Here is an 18,696-nt window from a genome sequence, read left to right on the forward strand (position 1 = left end):
TTTTTTTTTTTTTTTTTTTTTTTTTTAAAGATGACCGGTAAGGGGATCTTAACCCTTGACTTGGTGTTGTCAGCACCACGCTCACCCGATGAGCCAACTGGCCATCCCTATATGGGATCCGAACCCGGGGCCTTGGTGTTATCAGCACCACACTCTCCCGAGTGAGCCACGGGCCGGCCCAGGACTATTCTTTAAACCACACAGTAGGTACTCAAAAAGCACTTGATGAATGAATGATAAATTCAGCTCTCTCCCTTTCTCCATCTCTCCCAAGTGAGACATTTATTTGCAGCTCCAAGCCACAGAGTCCTGCAACAAGGAGTGGCAGCAGTAACTTTCTCTAGCTGGTACAAGAATTAGAGGCCACAGGCCCTGGCACTGGCTCCCTACAGATGCCCAGTCCTGGGACAGAGGCCAGACAGCAGGCTGGCTGCTCCAGGCACTACCTATGGTTTCTACAAGGAGGGAGGTTGACCAGCCTTCACCCTAGTTGGCAGGCTTTTCCCCTCTGCCCAGATGTACAGAGAATAGCAAAATGGCCTTTGGAAAGGCCCAGCCTGTTGCCACCATGATTTCCAGCAGTCCAAAAGAGAGTGTTCACCTGGGAATGCTACCAAATCCTATTGCTGGGGACAATTCTCTGGGAGCTCTGCACAATTGACTTAGAGGTGAAAGGTGTTTTAGTGGACATCTGATCCAGAGCCCACAGAGGTTGCTCAGGCAGCTCCACCCCTACCCTCACTTCAACCTGAGCAACTCCAACCTCATCTGCTTTAGCTATTGGTCCTTCAGGTAAAATATGGTTGGAAGAAGGGTTCAGTCCTGATGTTTCAAAAGAAAAGCTGAAGACCACTGCCCTAATTCACAAGAGGAACTGAGCCACAGAGAAGGCAATTGACTTGCAAAGGTCATATAGTTCTGCAAGGTGCACAGCAAACACTGGACTGGACTTCCAGTCCATTGCTTTTCACGGTGTCAGCTAAGATGATTGCTCTGAACTTGAGGCTACAGCGGCTTCTGACGACAATCACAGGCATCTCCTACTCCATTCTGGGAAGCTCCCTGCTGATCCCCAATAAGAGAATACCTCTCCCCCCGCCCACTTTGTAATCCCAGCGGGTACTGGAGATTAGCCATGAGTAGCAGAGAATCCTCCTGTGGAGAATTGAAGGGTGGCACTGAAAAAACCATTGTGGCAGCAGAGAAGGGCCTTGGATGCCTCCACCAACCAGGCACACTTCTTCCTGGGCTGCACTCAGCTATGACTGGGCTCTGGCATGCCTTCTTCCTGTCCACATCTTTTCTAGTTTTTCTCCCTCTCCTGCCTGACTCCTTTTGTTTTTCTCTTTTACTTGGAGCCCTTTAAACCTAATATCCATCCATGAGTTCCTCTTGTGCTTGTGGTAAGGTCTAAAGTTCATTATCAAAAGAAATTCCAGCAAAAGTGGATTGTGTGTATGAAAAAGAGAAAGTTAAATTACAGCCAACAGGGCTGGCCGGTTGCTCAGTTGGTTAGAACGTGGTGTTGTAACACCAAGGTCAAGGGTTCAGATCCCCATACAGGCCAGCCACCAAAACAAAACAAAAAACAGAACACAAAACACTGAAATTTCAGCAAACAAAAGTTATGTTTAGAACAAATGGTCTAAAATAGGTTAGTATGAACTTATGCAAACCATATGATAACATCTTGCAACCATACCAAAATACCTGGCAACGTGAAATGCTTTTATTACAACTGGTCTGAACTTCAGAGGCCTTCAAACATGGTTTCTGCCTTATCTTCTGCTATGCTTCTCACGTACCTTCAGCTCAGCTCAAACATGCCTACCCTGCCTCTGGAATGCATAACCTGAATCCTGCCTCTGCTCTTTTGTTGTCTGTTTAGACCGCTGGACTGCTCTCCACACTTCTGACAATAAAATCCTGATCTTCATGGCACAGCTCTTTCTTTTTCCAGTTAGTTTTCGCTAAGTACCTCATCAACAACCTACTGTTTGACGTTCTATGTCAGTACTTCATCAGAGACATGTCTAGGGAGCTTTTGGATAATTACTATCACTCCTCCTTACATGTGCACACGTATCTTTTCCTAATTAGACAGGAAGTAATGATTCATTCCCTGGAGCAGTGGTTTCCATAAATGATCCATCTGCCGACCAGTACAAACTGGCTACAAAAGAATCTCCCCTGAGGAACTTATTAAAATGCAGTTTTTTCATGGAAAAGAATGATCTCACAAATATGGGTGTAAGTAGGTACAGAACACAGATATAATATGCAAATGAGTGTGATTCTGGAATCAGCATATTTAACAAGCTCCTAGTTGATTCTGATGATGCTGATGAATTGCCAGGCTGAGAACTGCTACCCCCAGGGAAACTAGCACAAAGCTCTGTACACAGTAGGTGCTCACATGTTGTTTACCTGTATGCCTCTGGACTAGTCATGAAGTTGATCATAACATTGTTATTTTATATATGTGTTGTTTCCCTAAGTGTGGAAAGAATACTTTATTTGAAAACCTAAAGAGGAAAGATCTGTGCCTATTTACATACAAGATCTATTCCTTTTTTAAAAAATGTTTTAATTTATCAATATACAATGTAGGTGATTTTTGTGTCCCTTTACCAATTCCTTTCTCACTTCCCTCATCCCCCTCCCACCCATCAATATCATGTCTGTTCACCTGCCTTAACAAGTTCAAGGAATTGTTGTGATTGTTGTTTTCTCCCCCCACCTCGTTTGTTTGTATATTTGTTTATTTATTTTTAGCTCTCATAAATGAGAACATGTGGTATTTCTCTTTCTGTACCCGGCTAAGATCTGTTACTTTTAATAACCTTTGGAAATAAAGTAGTATTCTCATTCGACATGAGACACCTGAGGGTCTAAGGAACTTGTTTTAGTTCACAGTTGTTCACAGCAGAGCCAGAATCTGATTTCTGACTGAATGGGCTCAAAGTCCATAACCTTTCTCCTTACTAGAGGGCATGAACTAGTGGCTTGTACCTGGCCAGCAGGTAAGTTTTTATTTGGGCAGTACAATGTTTAAAATTTTTGATAATTAATTGATTTCTAAATTGATTGTTTTGTATTAATATCTGGATTTCTGGCTTCTATTTAGGAGAATGGCTTGTACCTGGCCAGCAGGTAAGTTTTTATTTGGGCAGTACAATGTTTAAAATTTTTGACAATTAATTGATTTCTAAATTGATTGTTTTGTATTAATATCTGGATTTCTGGCTTCTATTTAGGAGAAAAAAAAAAAGATTTGGTTAACACTGGGGCCCACATTCTTATACGGCAACAATCAGATGGAGCCTTTAGATGGATATATGCCTAGAACTTACCACGGTCCCCACCACTCCTCATTCTCAGCCACGGCTAGGCTAGCTTTCTTACGTTATTCTGTTACCAACCTGGTAATACAGGCTTGAGTTTGCAACTGCTGCACACGCATCTACTATCCTGCTTCCCACTGGTCAGGGAAGTTTGGCAAACCTAATGACAGCCTCTTTTCATTGCTGTTTTGCATGAGTCTCTGATCATAGAAGCGTGTGCATTTCTGACTTTGTGATTTCAATACTAAGCAACCATCATCAAGGAAAACTGAGAGCTCTGCTTCCCAAGTTACATGTTCTGGCTTGTCCCAGTAAAATTCTATTTTAAACCTTTAAAATAACTGAGAAAATGTGGCAAATCGTCTATTTGCAGACACCAACTAAGAAAGAAGCCAGAGTGAGCAACGCCACCAGGTGGTGGAGAGAACACATGTGGAATCACCACTCTCAGCCAGAGAGGCTGGGAGGCTGAAGACCTCTCTCAACTTACAGGGCCACTCAGAAACTACAAATGAAATGCTTGTCCTTCTCCATAAGCTAGTCCTTCTAAGGCTGTTAAAATGCTAGGAACACAGACTGGCACTTTAGGAAATGTGCTTCATTTTTTATAACTTTTTGGATCAATTTTCTGTTTGTTTGTTCCTTTCGTTAAACAAACTGCCACTGCTGCTCATTCAACACTTTTCATTTTATATATTTTAATGTGTATTCCGGTTTTGGAGAATGTGAGCAGAGAGCTATTAAAATATTTTAGTATCAGTACAGCAAGAGGGTAAAAAAATAAAACCCAAAAAACCCTTTGCAAAACAGAATTGAATCTCCTGGGGGTAGAATCTCACATTCATCAAACTCCACGAAACTGTCAGGCATTTATATACCACATAATGATGCTTCAGTCAACGATGGACCGCATAGTCCTGTAAGATTATAATGCTGTGTTTTTACTGTATCTTTTCTGTTTAGATACACAGATGATTAACATTGTGTGGATCAGTGGAGTAACATGCTGTATAGGTTTGTAGCCTAAGAGCCGTGGGCTATGCCATATAGCCTAGGTTTGTGTAAGAAAAACAACAAAAAGCACATAAATCAAAAATAAAGAAAAAAAAGCTTTGTATAAGTACACTGTATGATGTTGGCACAATGAGGAAATTGCCTAAGGTCACATTTCTTTTTTTTCTTTTTCTTTTTTTTCCTTTTTGTCTTTTTTCGTGTCCGGCAACGGATCACAACCCTCAGTGTCGCGCCTGTACCGGACCGGGACCGGCAACGGGATCGCAAGCCTCGGTGTTGTGTCCACACCTCGCTCAGCCAGTGAGTGGGAACCGGTCTGTATGTGGGATCCGAACCCTCGGTGGGAGCGCCGCCGCGCTCCCAAGTGGCACACTGTAGCAGTGCGCCACCGGGCCGGCCCCTAAGGTCACATTTCTAAGAATGCATCCCCACCGTTAAGCAATGCAAATTTTATAGGTAAACAAAAAGGGGCTGAGGGTGAAGAACCTACAGCTCTAAAGCTTCATCTCGTCTCAGCACTGCCTCCTTGGAGATGTTCCAGAAAGACAACCAGGGATATCCTGGTTTCTCAGTGACCCCTAGAAACCTAGGGTCATTTCAAGGTATTATGCAAATGAGAAATTTTCCTCTTCTTCACCTAATCTCCTAATGTGCATAAAAGCTATCACAGGACCTCCCCACCAATCCTCAGTTCACCACTTGCTCTCTATCCTTTTCCTCTTCCCACCCTTCAATGCCTTCCAAAATAATTTTCTAAAAGGGATATTAGCCACATTTAAATCAAATTCATCTGGCCATTGCAGGTATTGTTCTACTCTCAATAGTTTCCACTCCCTCAGAAATGGAGCAACCACTCTATAAACTCTGATAGGCATTATTCAAGTAGAACTAAAACAGGATCACAGAAAGACTGAAGAATTTGACTTCATGTGTTTACTTGTATGAGAAAAAACAGCACATAGAGGGATCCACAGTATTTAATTTGTTTAGATAATAGTTACAGATAAACAGGTACACTCCATATACAATCACCAATACTTTTTATACAATTCATATTTCAGTACATCGACACTATTTTATTTACACTCTATTTATGTACATTAACAGCTTTCTAAAGTCAGTGCATTGTCAACAAATTTTATACAGTAATTTACAAGATGAATGTAGTTAATAGTTAATTTAATAAATTTTATGCTAGTTCATGAATTAAAAAAATTAATTATAACCAATATAACAAACACAGATCAAACAACATTAGTAGATTGTGCTACCTGCTTAAATAAAACATTTGTAAGGAAATTCAAAATCTTCCACTTTTTCATGGGACTTGTCCAGGTAAGAATGGACAGATTTTATATAATAAAAATCTTGAAACTATTAAGTATGCATTTTGTCTGACTTCATTACATTATACCATTTAGGGCATTCTTTCTTACTTGTAATTATATTCTTCTTCTGAAAGGGGTTTCAACTTAGGTAGCCATTTAAGACAACTTTCAAATGCTCTGAGAAGAACTACATAGTTACTGGCCTCAGATAACAGAACACAAATGCTTAATCACATTGGTTCTTACTACCCATGAGGAAAAAAGTGCAATGGAATCTGACTTAATGAGAATCAACTTCCAAGGTGTAAATTAATAATAATAAAAAAAGACTACAAAAAGGTGGAACATTTCTTTTGAATGCATATTAAAAAACACAGGAAAAAAAATGCTGCCTGAAATAAATAACATTTATAGTTTTGTTCCAGTCTTGAAAAATCAGAGGAAAAAATGAAGTAAGCAAGAAATATAACTTTGATGACTAGTGTAAAATTTTAAAAAAAAAAAAAAAAGGGACATGCAAACAAAACAAAAGTTTACTTCCTATCCTAACCATCAATTTCATTAAAAATACTTATGAACTATCAATGTTTGGGATTTTGTTTTTAAATTTAATATGATGTGGGAAAATACCCCAATAGAGTTAATTTATAGCCCTTAGAGCCATCAATACAAACAAGTAAATTCATTTGCATGTATTCTCTTTTTAAAAGTGCAAAAGAAAGAAAAATTATGAAACACCTTCTAGCTTTGATGCCACTTCCTTCCCAGCTCTTTGTGCAACACGTGCATGTAAAGATGGTGCAAATATTGGCAACTACCTTGCCACACTCAGCAGTAGGGAGAGGGGATAAATTTTTGAGAATACTTAAAGTATCCTAAGAGGAAGATGCTGTTATCAGGAGGGCCATTTTGCCTGGATTTCCCAGAATGCTTTTTCTTTCTACTGGGTCTCCCAACCAAGGCCCTACGTGGAATCTTGTTAGAGATTCTCCCTTTCAGATTGACCACCATGTGCCTCTGCCATTGACTGGTTGTGTCTCAAACAAACAAAACAAAAACAAAGAGCAAGAAAGACATAAAAAGTAGGGAAACGGTTTAAAAAATAAATTAAAAAATCTGCACCCATGCCACAAGAATCACTTGCATACTTCATGATCTTGCTTTCTCCATCGTGTCAATATAATGGAATAAAACTTCAGGAAAAAGGAGGTAGCATATCATGTCGTCCCCAGACAACACTACGATTTTTTTATTTTTTACTTTGACTCCAAGGAAATCCTTAGTATTCTGTAATGATTATTGGTAAACTCTATACTCACTACATGTTTGTTCACATCTGGACAAGCACAATTTAATTCTTATTTGGTCCCAGGTGGCTGGTGCCAAACCCCTTTGTTTACAGGCTATTGGTGTGATCTGCCTGAAAGTTCTCTACCAGAGAACTTGAGTGAGACTTCAAAACAAAATTATTACTACTCTTAAAGTTAACTATTTTAATTAGAATTTTTATTTTGTGCTTCAGGGTCACAGGATAAAATAACTACATTTAGCTTGCCTTTCAATGATGCTTTTGCCAAATGTCAGCTACAAGGAGTCATCTCCCTCACCAGCACCCTGTCTAGCAGCCAGAGTGGTAGCTTTACTGCAACACACAGTATTTTTTGTAATCAGATTCAAAGTCTTCGTCCATGCTGCTTGTGTCTGCCATCTTTTTGCCATCAATCTTTGGCAGAAATTGTGCATAGTCTATCCCCTGCTGCTCATAGAAAAGAATGTAGGCAGAGTCGGTATCAATTTCATCGGGGTGAAGTTCCTGAAGGGGCAAGAAAATCCTTTAACAAAAAAGCCATCACTATGCTGGCTCTTAATCCTAGCCAGGGAAAGGAAGGCCAACCCTTTCTAATTACTAAACCTTCCCTGTTGGTTAGGATTTGGTGCTCTCTCAAATTACTAAACCTGATTGCTTTTAATCAGCTTAATATTTTGGCTGTCTCACACCTGACCCTAAAATGAGCCCCATAATTCTCAATGTTTATTTTGGGGAAAATACTCTGACCATAAGGCAAGTCAAAAGAATTACCTAAAACCCCATCAAATTCTAATAGTTCAAAAGATAGAAACTTTTTCTCATTAACTAACACCTCTTTTTCCTCACTATTCATGTTTTCGTTCCCCACTCTGCATATTACTTTTGTTCCCTTAATACTGATAGCATCTATATACTGATCCTAATAAAAACATCTAATCAGGAGAAAGTCCATTATTTCAACAAATGTTCCCCAGATCTGTTGACATTCGGCCTCTAACTTCATTCAAAAATTAAGAATATTTACCTTACAGCTGCTGTCATTGTAACAATACCACTTGCAGTTTGGGTTTTTGGCATAAGTGACATAATGGCCCCCGCCCAGAATTCCTGAATGGCACTGCAAGAGAGAAGAAAGTGGAGGTATGTTAGTGGTTAACAGTACTATGCATAGGGCACAGCACTAGCATCTGAGCTGGAGAACACCGAATAGCTAGGTGGTTAAGAAAGTGTTTTCGAACCATCTCATTTTTTCCAGAAACAAAATAAACAAAAAGTAAAATTCAAAAGTCATAAGCTCCAAGTCTTGTGTGGATAAACAACAATTTTATACTTATAATTATCTTTTAGAAAGTTAAAAATTCCTTAGGAACACAATTATTAATAACTTGAACCTGTGACTCCACTTACAACAATTACATGACTATTTCCTGCATCATAATGTGAGCTCCCTGGATTCTATCCAGAAAACCAAGATTTCTATGTTAACTTTGTCTATCACCAAGCTTATGCCTAAGAAATAAGCAGGTCCTGAAAAAATGCTTGCTGATGAATGAATGAAAACAAGTGAACAAAAGTGAAAAGTCCACTGAAAAGTGCAGACCACTCTTTGAAAACCATACAACAAATCACTTACCGAAATTGCATATAGATTATAAATAGGCTTAATACATGTATCTTCTCTTTGGTCATCAGTGCTGTCTTCTTCACTGTGGTTTCCAAGCTGACCACTGCTGTAGCCATTGCCACATGCCTCATGCTCATAAAGGAATCCATTGGCCAAAGCTACCTCGTAGTCCTGAGGGATGACCAGCTCAGGTTGGCTGCCCCCCATCATGTGCCCCCGGCTCAAAGCATCAGCCAGCTCACAGATCTGCCCAGCCCCATTCTCTTTGCTGGCATCCAAGCTCTCCTTACTACTTGACAGTTTATTTTTGCTGCCAATCTGGGGCAGCCGGAGCCTCCCTTTGCTTCTCCCCAAAGTCCGTGGGCTGCTGTTAGGGCTGCTATTTTTGCTGGAGGGACAGCTGGTTCCCCTTTTCCTTGAGGAAGAAGGAGAACCTGTGAAAGGGAGAGAAAGAAAGATTCATAAATCCAAATACCACAAGTTAAGCCAGCCACCAAATACTAAATTTGAAAACAGCTTCACCAATGTGCACATAAAGGTAAAGACAGGAGAGCCTTGACTGGCTACTCTTTCCTTTCTATTATGTAGCCAATAAGTAACATTCTTCTCTACCTCAATACCAAGTCTCTATAGGCAGCAATGTCCTAAATATGTAAAGTATGTTGTAGGGACTTAGAAAATAGCATATAAGTGACTTATGTCAGATTCAGTTCAAAACAATATAATTATTAGACTAAGGAGTTTAACAAATACATGTTTTTTAAAAAACAAGACAACGGTCCGCTCACTGGTTGAGCGCGGTGTGGGCGCGACACCGAGGGTTGCGATCCCGTTACCGGTCACGAAAAAAGACAAAAAGGAAAAAAATAAATAAATAACAAGACAAAAAATATAATCATTATTTATTTATTTATTTATTTATTTAGTGTGGGCGCGACACCGAGGGTTGCGATCCCGTTACCGGTCACGAAAAAAGACAAAAAGGAAAAAAATAAATAAATAACAAGACAAAAAATATAATCATTATTTATTAAGTATTTACTATTATCAGGCAGGGTACTGGGAACTCTCTCTATTACATCTACCTCTCATAAAAATCCTGTAAAGCAGTGATTCTCAAACTTTTTGGTCACAACCCACCACCAAACCCCTTCTTATACACTTAAAAATGATTAAGGACCCTAGAACTTTTGTTTATGTTGATGTTATCTATCAAGATTTCCACAATGTGCTGATAACTCCAAGGCCCAGGGTTTGATCCCTGTACTGGACAGCTGTCAAAAAAGAAAAAAAAAAAAAATCCCTCATTAGAAATTAAAACGGAGGAATTTAAAAACTACAATACACAAGCACATAAGTCAGTGCAATGCTATCATCACATGTCATGTTGTCTCTGACTCCACTGTGTATTTGTGAGAGAATAAAAGTGAAAAGGCATATATTGTCTTAGTACTTTTATAAAAATAGGTTTTGTTTCAGAATTAAATTTTATTTTATACTGATAGAAACCATGAAAAACATTTACATTTTTCCATGTTACAATACAACATTTCAGTGGAATACTTCTTACCATAAATAAGATCTTGCTGATCTGTATAACTGAAACAGCTTATGTTCTTCAAGGCAAAGCAAAATTAGTAAATGATTGTTTAAAAATTTTAAATCTAGACATAAATATATGGCCTCATTAATAACATCCTATATATAGTCCATTACAAAATCATTTCCCTTATCAATTAGCACCTGTTTATAAAGATGCATTCCTAACATTGTTTTGGTCAGTTGGAATACAGCAGAAAAATTAACAGTCCAGAAATATCAAGTATACATTTTTGCCATATATTAAACTGTATGGTAATTACACCATACATATAGGGTTCTAACTTTTATTACCCATACATTTGTTTTGAAATAATTTTTATTATTAATTTGGAAATTTTTACTATTTAAAAATTGATCACTATTTTTGTCTGCACAAAAAAAAGCATTTGACTAAAGTGAAAATTTCAAATGAGTTCATTGGCAGATAAAAATAAAACAAATTTTTCTAATAGATTACTCATTTTTTACAGTAGTTTCAAACCAAGTAAATTTGAACTCTATGCTACAAGTATACCAAATCATCTTAGAAGTTTGTTTTTAAGATCAGTCTTAAATATTTCAAAACATACTAAAATATGACCTAATTATTCTTTCAGTTGCTTACAGAAAAATAAAACCATAGAATCATTCCTGTGACCTGGATTGAAGATTCTAATAACTAAATAGGTCTAATTTTTTTTTTGGCAGCTGGCTGGTATGCGGATCTGAACCCTTGACCTTGGTGTTCACTCTAACCAACTATAAATAGGTCTAATTTGGAATAAAGTACAGTTATTTGAAAAAAATAGTATAGGAAGTTTTACATGATATCTTGGGGTTTTTTTAAATAAAAAAAACTTGTATTTACTTAGAAGCATTCAGAATGTCACAAAACAGCTGCAAGATTTTTTTTTTTAAATTACAGAGTAGTTATTCAGTTAACACAACAACAATTATTTCATATAAGTTGCATCAGGGACAACTGAAGATGAAAAAACTACCATCCCCATTTATAACTAATTTGTGCTGTGCACCAAACAAGAACACGCTTTAAATTTCCATGACAATTTACAACCCCCATACTGTACCAGGCAAGGTTAGTATTTACTGAAAATACCACCGGGACAGAGCTATCTAAGGACACATTTGGTAGTGTGTTAACTATACAATAAAAAGACACCGTACAGTTTAAAAACAAATCTTACACAGCCTTACATTTCAATTTTTTTATTTAAAAGGACTGAGTTGTATACAGGGGGATTAAATGCTTTATAACCAAGAAAATAAAAACTGTGCTAGAACCAACTTATTCATCATCATCTTCCTCTTCATATTCTTCTTCACCCACCTCCTCCTCATCCTCTTCATCCTCCTCTTCCTTCTTTTTCTTGCTTTCTTCAGGTTTGACAAGTCCCTTTTTTGCTTCATCAGGCTTTCCTTTAGGTCGGTATGCAGCAATATCCTTTTTGTATTTTTCCTTCAGCTTAGCAGCCTTCTTTGCATAAGGCTGTTGATCATCTGTAGCAGTGTTGTTCCACATATCTCCCAGTTTCTTTGCAACATCACCAGTAGATAGTCCAGGATGTTCTCCTTTGATTTTGGGGCAATACTCAGAACAGAACAAGAAAAAGGCTGAAGGAGGCCTCTTGGGTGCACTGAGATTCTTGAATTTCTTTTTTGTTTCCACTTTAGGAGGGATATAGGTTTTCATTTCTCTTTCATAATGGGCCTTGTCCACTTTTGCCATGTCTTCAAATTTTCCTTTCTTTTTAACAGACATAGTCTTCCACCTTTCTGAGCACTTAGAAAACTGAGAAGTTGACTGAAGCATCTGGGTGCTACTTCTTGTGCTCCTGCCACCAATTTTGCACAAAGAATGCATATAATGACATTTTTCCTCTTGGCTTCTTAGGATCTCCTTTGCCTGTGGTTATTTATTTTTCCCCAGCGAGGCACAGAGTTGCCCAGTGCCTGCCTGGCTCTCACTTGCCCCAGCCCTGTCTCTATGGAGCTCAATGTACTTCAGTGGCTGTGAGAATGGCAGTCAGACGTAGCTTCCTCATTCTCTCCACTCTGTAACATTACTCTACCTGGTATCTTTTTTTATTTTTGGTGGCTGATTGAGACAGGAATTAAACCCTGGACTTTGGTGTTACCAGCACCATGCTCTAACCAACTGAGCTACCAGCCAGCCCTGATTTCTTTATAAAGTATAAATAGATTTTAAATATCATCTATCTACGATTCAGAATGTCAAACTACAGCATGTATTGACAGTAGCTTTCTATGGCAGGGAGGTAATATTTGGTCCACTATGAAGGACAACAAAAAAAGAACGTATTTTCTTTTTCTCGAGAGAATAGAATATTAAATAGGAATAATATCAGGGAAAAGAAAAGCTTAGTCCCCAAAATAAAAGGGCCATTAATTGAAGAGAGCAATATTACTCTTTAATGAAACTTAAAAGCCTTTTACCTATTATTAGGAATAATGTAATACCACCTCATTCTTATTATGAATTACACTTATGTACATATGAATACATATATAAAAATACAAGCACTGCATGGTGACTAAGCAATTTTGGAATAAATCCATAGACTAAGTCACAGCATGCATAAATCCTTTATTTTTTTTATTGAAACATAATTGATTATACATATTTGTGGGGTACAGACTTGACTATTAATAATTGTGTACAATATGTAATGATCAAATCAGGGTAATTAGCATATTCGTCATTACAAAACATAATCATTCTGTGTGTCCATTAACCAAATTCTCACTATCCCTCTCCCTCTCCCCTTTTCCCACCTCTAGCAATCACAGTTCTGTTCTCTCCTTCTGAAAGTTCAACTTATTATGATTGTCCTCCCTTCTACCCCTCTCTTCCTTCCCTCCTACTTAGGAGTGAGGACATGCAGTATTCCTCTTTCTGTGCTTCGCTTATTTCACTTAACATAAGTTTCTCCAAGCTTGTCTACGTTGCTGTACATGGCAGAATTTCACTCTTTTTTTATGGCTGAGTAGTATTCCACTGTGTGTGTGTGTGTGTGTGTGTGTGTGTGTGTTGCCCTTATGGCTGAGTAGTATTCCACTGTGTGTGTGTGTGTGTGTGTGTGTGTGTGTGTGTGTGTGTGTGTTGCCCATTGATGTACACTTAGGTTGGTTCCATATCTTGGCTATTGTAAATAGAGCTGCGGTAAACATGGGAGTGCAGGGATCCCTTTGACATGATTTCCATTCTTTGGATATATACCCAGTACTGGGATTGCTGGATCGTACAATAGATCTATCTGTAGTTGTTTGAGAAACCTCCATACTCTTTTTCCATGATGGCTGCACTAATTTACAGTCCCACCAACAGTGTAGAAGTGTTTCTCTTTCTCCACATCCTGCCAGCATTTGTTATTCTCTGTCTTTTTGATAATAGCCGGGGTAACTGGGGTGAGATGATACCTCAGTGTGGTTTTGATTTGCATTTTCCTGATGATTAGTGATGCTGACCAATTTTTCATGCATCTGTTGGTCATTTGTATGTCTTCCTTTGAGAATGTCTATTCAGCTCCTTTGCCCATTTTTTAATCGGATTTTTTTTTTTTTACTTTTAAATTGTTTAATCGTTTGTATCTTAACTGCTCGTTTATACCTAAACAAATTTTCATTAAGCACACCAGTAATTTTCAAATGATGTAATAAAAAATCTGGTTTTAGTATTTTATTATTTTGCTGAATTACATTTGAAAAAAATAAGCTAGCTGCTTCATCTATTTAATACAAATATATTCTGGATCATATACAAATACATGTACAGAAACTTAAATGATCATAAATTTCCCACGAAGAGACATTATTTAGTCTGTGTCACTGGCATGCATCTGCAAAACATTTTAACACTGCAAACATTAGAAGTTTCAAGATTGAGCTCAGAAAAGGTCTATACTCTATTACAGTGATGCTGGTGTACTTCTACACAAGGTCTCTTAGTGACATCAGTCAAATAAAGGTAGGAACTTATCAATGAATTGCCTGACAGACATCATTTCCTGTTGGTATGAAATGTGAATCATGCCTTCATAGGTTTTAAAGGTTACATTGGCTGGCTTTACTAATGTTTTTAGTTTTTAACAGTAAGAGAAACAAATATTAGGGGAACCAAAGTGTTTGCTGAATTACATTTGAAAAAAATAAGCTAGCTGCTTCATCTATTTAATACAAATATATTCTGGATCATATACAAATACATGTACAGAAACTTAAATGATCATAAATTTCCCACGAAGAGACATTATTTAGTCTGTGTCACTGGCATGCATCTGCAAAACATTTTAACACTGCAAACATTAGAAGTTTCAAGATTGAGCTCAGAAAAGGTCTATACTCTATTACAATGATGCTGGTGTACTTCTACACAAGGTCTCTTAGTGACATCAGTCAAATAAAGGTAGGAACTTATCAATGAATTACCTGACAGACATCATTTCCTGTTGGTATGAAATGTGAATCATGCCTTCATAGCTTTTAAAGGTTACATTGGCTGGCTTTACTAATGTTTTTAGTTTTTAACAGTAAGAGAAACAAATATTAGGGGAACCAAAGTACTGTGCCTAAGAAACCAATAGGACACAATCATGTCTAAAAACATATGCATAACAGAATTTCCAGAAGAAAAGGGGCAAGACAAATGGGCAGAGAAAATATTTGAAGAAAAATAATGACCCCAAACCTCCAAAATTTAATAAAATAAATGTATATGCATTCAAGAGGATCAACATACCCCCAAAAATAAACATGAAGGGATCCACACTGAGATATAATTAATGTAAAAAACAAAAATCTTGAAAATTCTGAGCAGCTACTTGTCAAGTACAAGGAATATTCAGTAAGAGTAACATATTTCTCATCAAAATCAATGCCGGCCATTAGGTTGAGAGATATTTTTAAAGTTTGAACAACAACAAAAAACCCTATCATCCAAGAACTCTATATCCAGCCATTCTATGCTTCAAATATGGACAAAACAAGACATTTCCACAGAAACACAAGCTGAGGGAGTTTGTCACTAGAAGACCTGCAATACAAATAATAGTAAAGTGAGCCCATCAGACTAAAATGAAAGGACACTAGACAGTAACTTAAAGCCATACAAAGAAATAAAGAACTTCAGTAAAGTTAAGCATGTAGGTAAAAATAAAAGCCAGTACTATAATATTTTTAATTTGTACATCCCTTTCTTATTTCCTACAGGACTTAGAAGATGAATGAAAACAATTACTATAGATGTGTGTCAATGGGCACACAATATATAAAGATGTACAGAGACAATGTATGAAGACACAAATTTTGAAAAAAACAACGTGGAGAAATGTAACTGTATAAAAGCAGGGTTTTTGTATGTTATTGAAGATGGGTTGGTATTAATTCAAATAAGGTTATTAACAAATTTAGGATGACAGTAACTGTAATCCCCATGAAAACCACCAAAAAAAAAAAGAAAAAATGAAAGCTATACATTAAAGAAAAACAGAAAGAATTCCAGAGGCACAAAACAAAAAAAGAAAAAGACAGTAATAAAGAAATTAAAGAACAAAAGGGCATAAGATGTATATGAAAAAACAATAAAATGGCATAAGTTCTTCCTTATCAGGAATTACTTTAAATGGAAATGAATTAAAGTCTCTAATCAAAAGATAGAGTTTGAGTGAATGGTTTTTTTTTTTTTTTGGTGACCAGTAAGGGGATCATAACCCTTGGCTTGGTGTCGTCTGCACCGCGCTCAGCCAGTGAGCGCACCGGCTATGCCTATATAGGATCCGAACCTGCAGCCTTGGCGCTCCCAGCGCTGCACTCTCCTGAGTGAGCCATGGGGTCGGCCCCTTGCTCCACTCTTGATAAATCAAATTCTCACATCCTGTGAACTTAGTATTATCTCCATTTACAGATAAGAAAATAGATTTAGGGAGGCTATATAGCTTGTTAAAAGTCAACGTAACTCAAATATAGATAGGTTTGATTCCACATAGGTTCCTTCTACCCCACCAAACTGTTGCTCCAGAGAAGAAGACAGAGGGAAATATGCCTACACAGTCCCAAGAAAGCCCCTCCATTAGGTACCCCCAGGCCTCCTCACCTTTTGGGCTACTGATGATGTTTGTACTGAGTGAGGATGGACTCTTGCTCAGGAGCACTTCCTCTTCCCCTGCTGAGCTCTGGGCATCCACTTTCTTCGCTTCTCCTGCTGGAACCCTTGGCTCAGAGAGGTCATCTCCTGCGGGTGTGAGTGGTTTATGCAGGCAGAGAGCGGGGTCTCTTGGTACCAAAAAAGCACTAGGGTCAAAATTTTCACGAGGAAATTTAACAATTTTCTGTGATTTTATCCATCGACCATTTACAAATTGAAATCGTTTAAGATGAATAATCTGGAGAACAAAAAGTAGAAAACATCTATGTTAAAGTGTTCTGAAGATATTTACATAAAAAATGTCTAATACATATGAATACACAACATAATATTAAAAAATATACAACATAACATTTATTCTTCATTATTCTTTAAAGACCTCAAAAATATGGGGTTTTTTTGGGGGGTTTTTTTGGTCCTTTTTGAGACTGGCCGTGCCGTGCTCAGCCAGTGAGCGCACCGGTCATCCCTATATAGGATCCGAACCCGTGGCGAGAGCGCTGCTGCGCTCCCAGTACCGCACTCTCCCGAGTGCACCACGGGCTCGGCAAAAAATATGGTTTTGATAAATGCCTTTACTCCACGATGTGTTTTATGTAGTGGTTATATGATGATATGTAATTGCCAAAATTTATCAAATTGGGCATTTAAAATCTATGCATCTAATTGTATGTTAGTTATACCTCGATTTTAAAATAAGGCTCCCCCTTCCCCACCTACCATGTCCCTAAGCCTACTTTTACCCTCTTCCCTTCTCCCATTTTCCATCCCTGGAGCTAGCTAACCAATATTATTCATTTCTTGTGCATTCTTCCCTGGCAAGCTGTTCTGGTCTAAGGAAAGAAAAACCTACATTCAGTTTCACAGAGTAGTAGGATGAAGACATGAATAAGAAAATACATACACGCCCGGTTAAAATATACTAGTACCTTACAGTTACATTTGATGGTACTTCCACCCTTAAGGAAAAGGCTTCCTTAAGCAATTAGGAAGATTTGTCAATTCAAATTCTCCTGACAAGCAACAGGAGAGTCTTCAAATCCATGAAGGGAGAAGGCAGAAGTAAATCAAATCTAAAAGAATATATAAAGCTCAGTGCATTGATGTGCTTGTGCACACAAACATAACTTGGCAGTGTGCCACAGCCCGTGACCAAGTGCAGCAGTAACGGGAGCTCCCAGCCCAGTTGCTCTTCTATAGGCTATGAAAAGCTAGCCTAAAGCTTCCTCTCTCCATAGAGCCAGATGTGTTCAAATTCATCAGGGTGTACCACTGTGGCACTTCTCACATTGCAGTGAATTGCAGTTACTGGTCTAAATGATGTCTCTCTCCTAGGCTGTAAGTTCGTTAGAAAAAGAAACTATCAAACATCTGCTGAATAATTCATCTCCGTGCTCAACATAAAAACCTTGCACAGAAAAAGTGTTTTTTGTTTTTTTTTTCCCTTTTTGTCTTTTTTCGTGTCCGGCAACAGATCACAACCCTCAGTGTCGCGCCCGTACTGGACCAGGACCGGCAACGGAATCACACCCCTTGGTGTCACGCCCACACCTCGCTCAGCCAGTGAGCGGGAACCGGTCTGTATGTGGGATCCGAACCCTCAGCGGGAGTGCCGCCGCGCTCCCAAGCAGCGCACTGTAGCAGTGCGCCACCGGGCCGGCCCCAGAAAAAGTGTTTTAAACACTGCTGTAGGAAGGGTCTTATTCTCAAAAATAACAAACATTCCTGTTTGTTCATGACTTCTTTCCTTTATGCTAAACTTCTACTCTCTCAGAGGCAGGACTGTCACATACCAGGATCGGGGGAAGCCTCCAGAGATCCAACTTCTTGGTTGCCAAGCAGTGGGTCTTACACTTGGAACAGTAGTACATCTCATTTTCCCCTAGCTCCTCTTCACTGGTGAAAGCACGGAGACAGCTGTCCAGGTTGATGGGCTCAGCTTGTGCTCGCCGACTCTGCTCCACGCTCTCGTGCTCATCTACAACCTGCAGGTAGAGGGAATGGGAGGAATGGGGGTTATGGCGAGGGCATTTAAAATTGTCATACAGCTATGCATCATGCTCTCGTTTACTAACCCTTATCTTACTCTACATGAGGAAAAAGAAAATACAACCCAAACTAGAGTCTTTGAGCAAATACAGCATCTAGCATTTATTCACAAATATCTTACCAGTAACATCTTAGATAAAATCTCTATTTATATGACTTGTAGCTTTTCTTGAAAAATTTCTAAAGGCTTCAAAGTAACAAAAACAAAAACAAAAACAAACAAGGAACTGACTGTTTATTTCACAATTTTAGAATCCTGAAACAGT

At 38.3% G+C, this 18,696-nt stretch overlaps 1 protein-coding gene and 1 pseudogene across 1 annotated transcript in view; both read right to left on the bottom strand.

Moving 5' to 3' along the window:
• Positions 1-5,276: 5,276 nt before the first annotated feature.
• USP32 (ubiquitin specific peptidase 32) overlaps positions 5,277-18,696 on the bottom strand; it is a gene marked incomplete at its 5' end in the record, with an annotated part of 37,861 nt that continues 24,441 nt past the window's right edge. Inside the window, 5 exons of the mRNA XM_008578519.1 lie at positions 5,277-7,499; positions 8,020-8,112; positions 8,629-9,053; positions 16,331-16,619; positions 18,175-18,366. Of these exons, the coding sequence (XP_008576741.1) occupies positions 7,326-7,499; positions 8,020-8,112; positions 8,629-9,053; positions 16,331-16,619; positions 18,175-18,366 (1,173 nt within the window). The remainder of the gene's footprint in view (positions 7,500-8,019; positions 8,113-8,628; positions 9,054-16,330; positions 16,620-18,174; positions 18,367-18,696) is intronic.
• On the bottom strand, positions 11,507-15,123 carry LOC103595182 (annotated as a pseudogene).

This window comes from Galeopterus variegatus, unplaced genomic scaffold, assembly GCF_000696425.1.
Source record: "Galeopterus variegatus unplaced genomic scaffold, G_variegatus-3.0.2 Scaffold1704, whole genome shotgun sequence".
In the NCBI taxonomy this organism is placed as follows: Eukaryota; Metazoa; Chordata; class Mammalia; order Dermoptera; family Cynocephalidae; genus Galeopterus; species Galeopterus variegatus.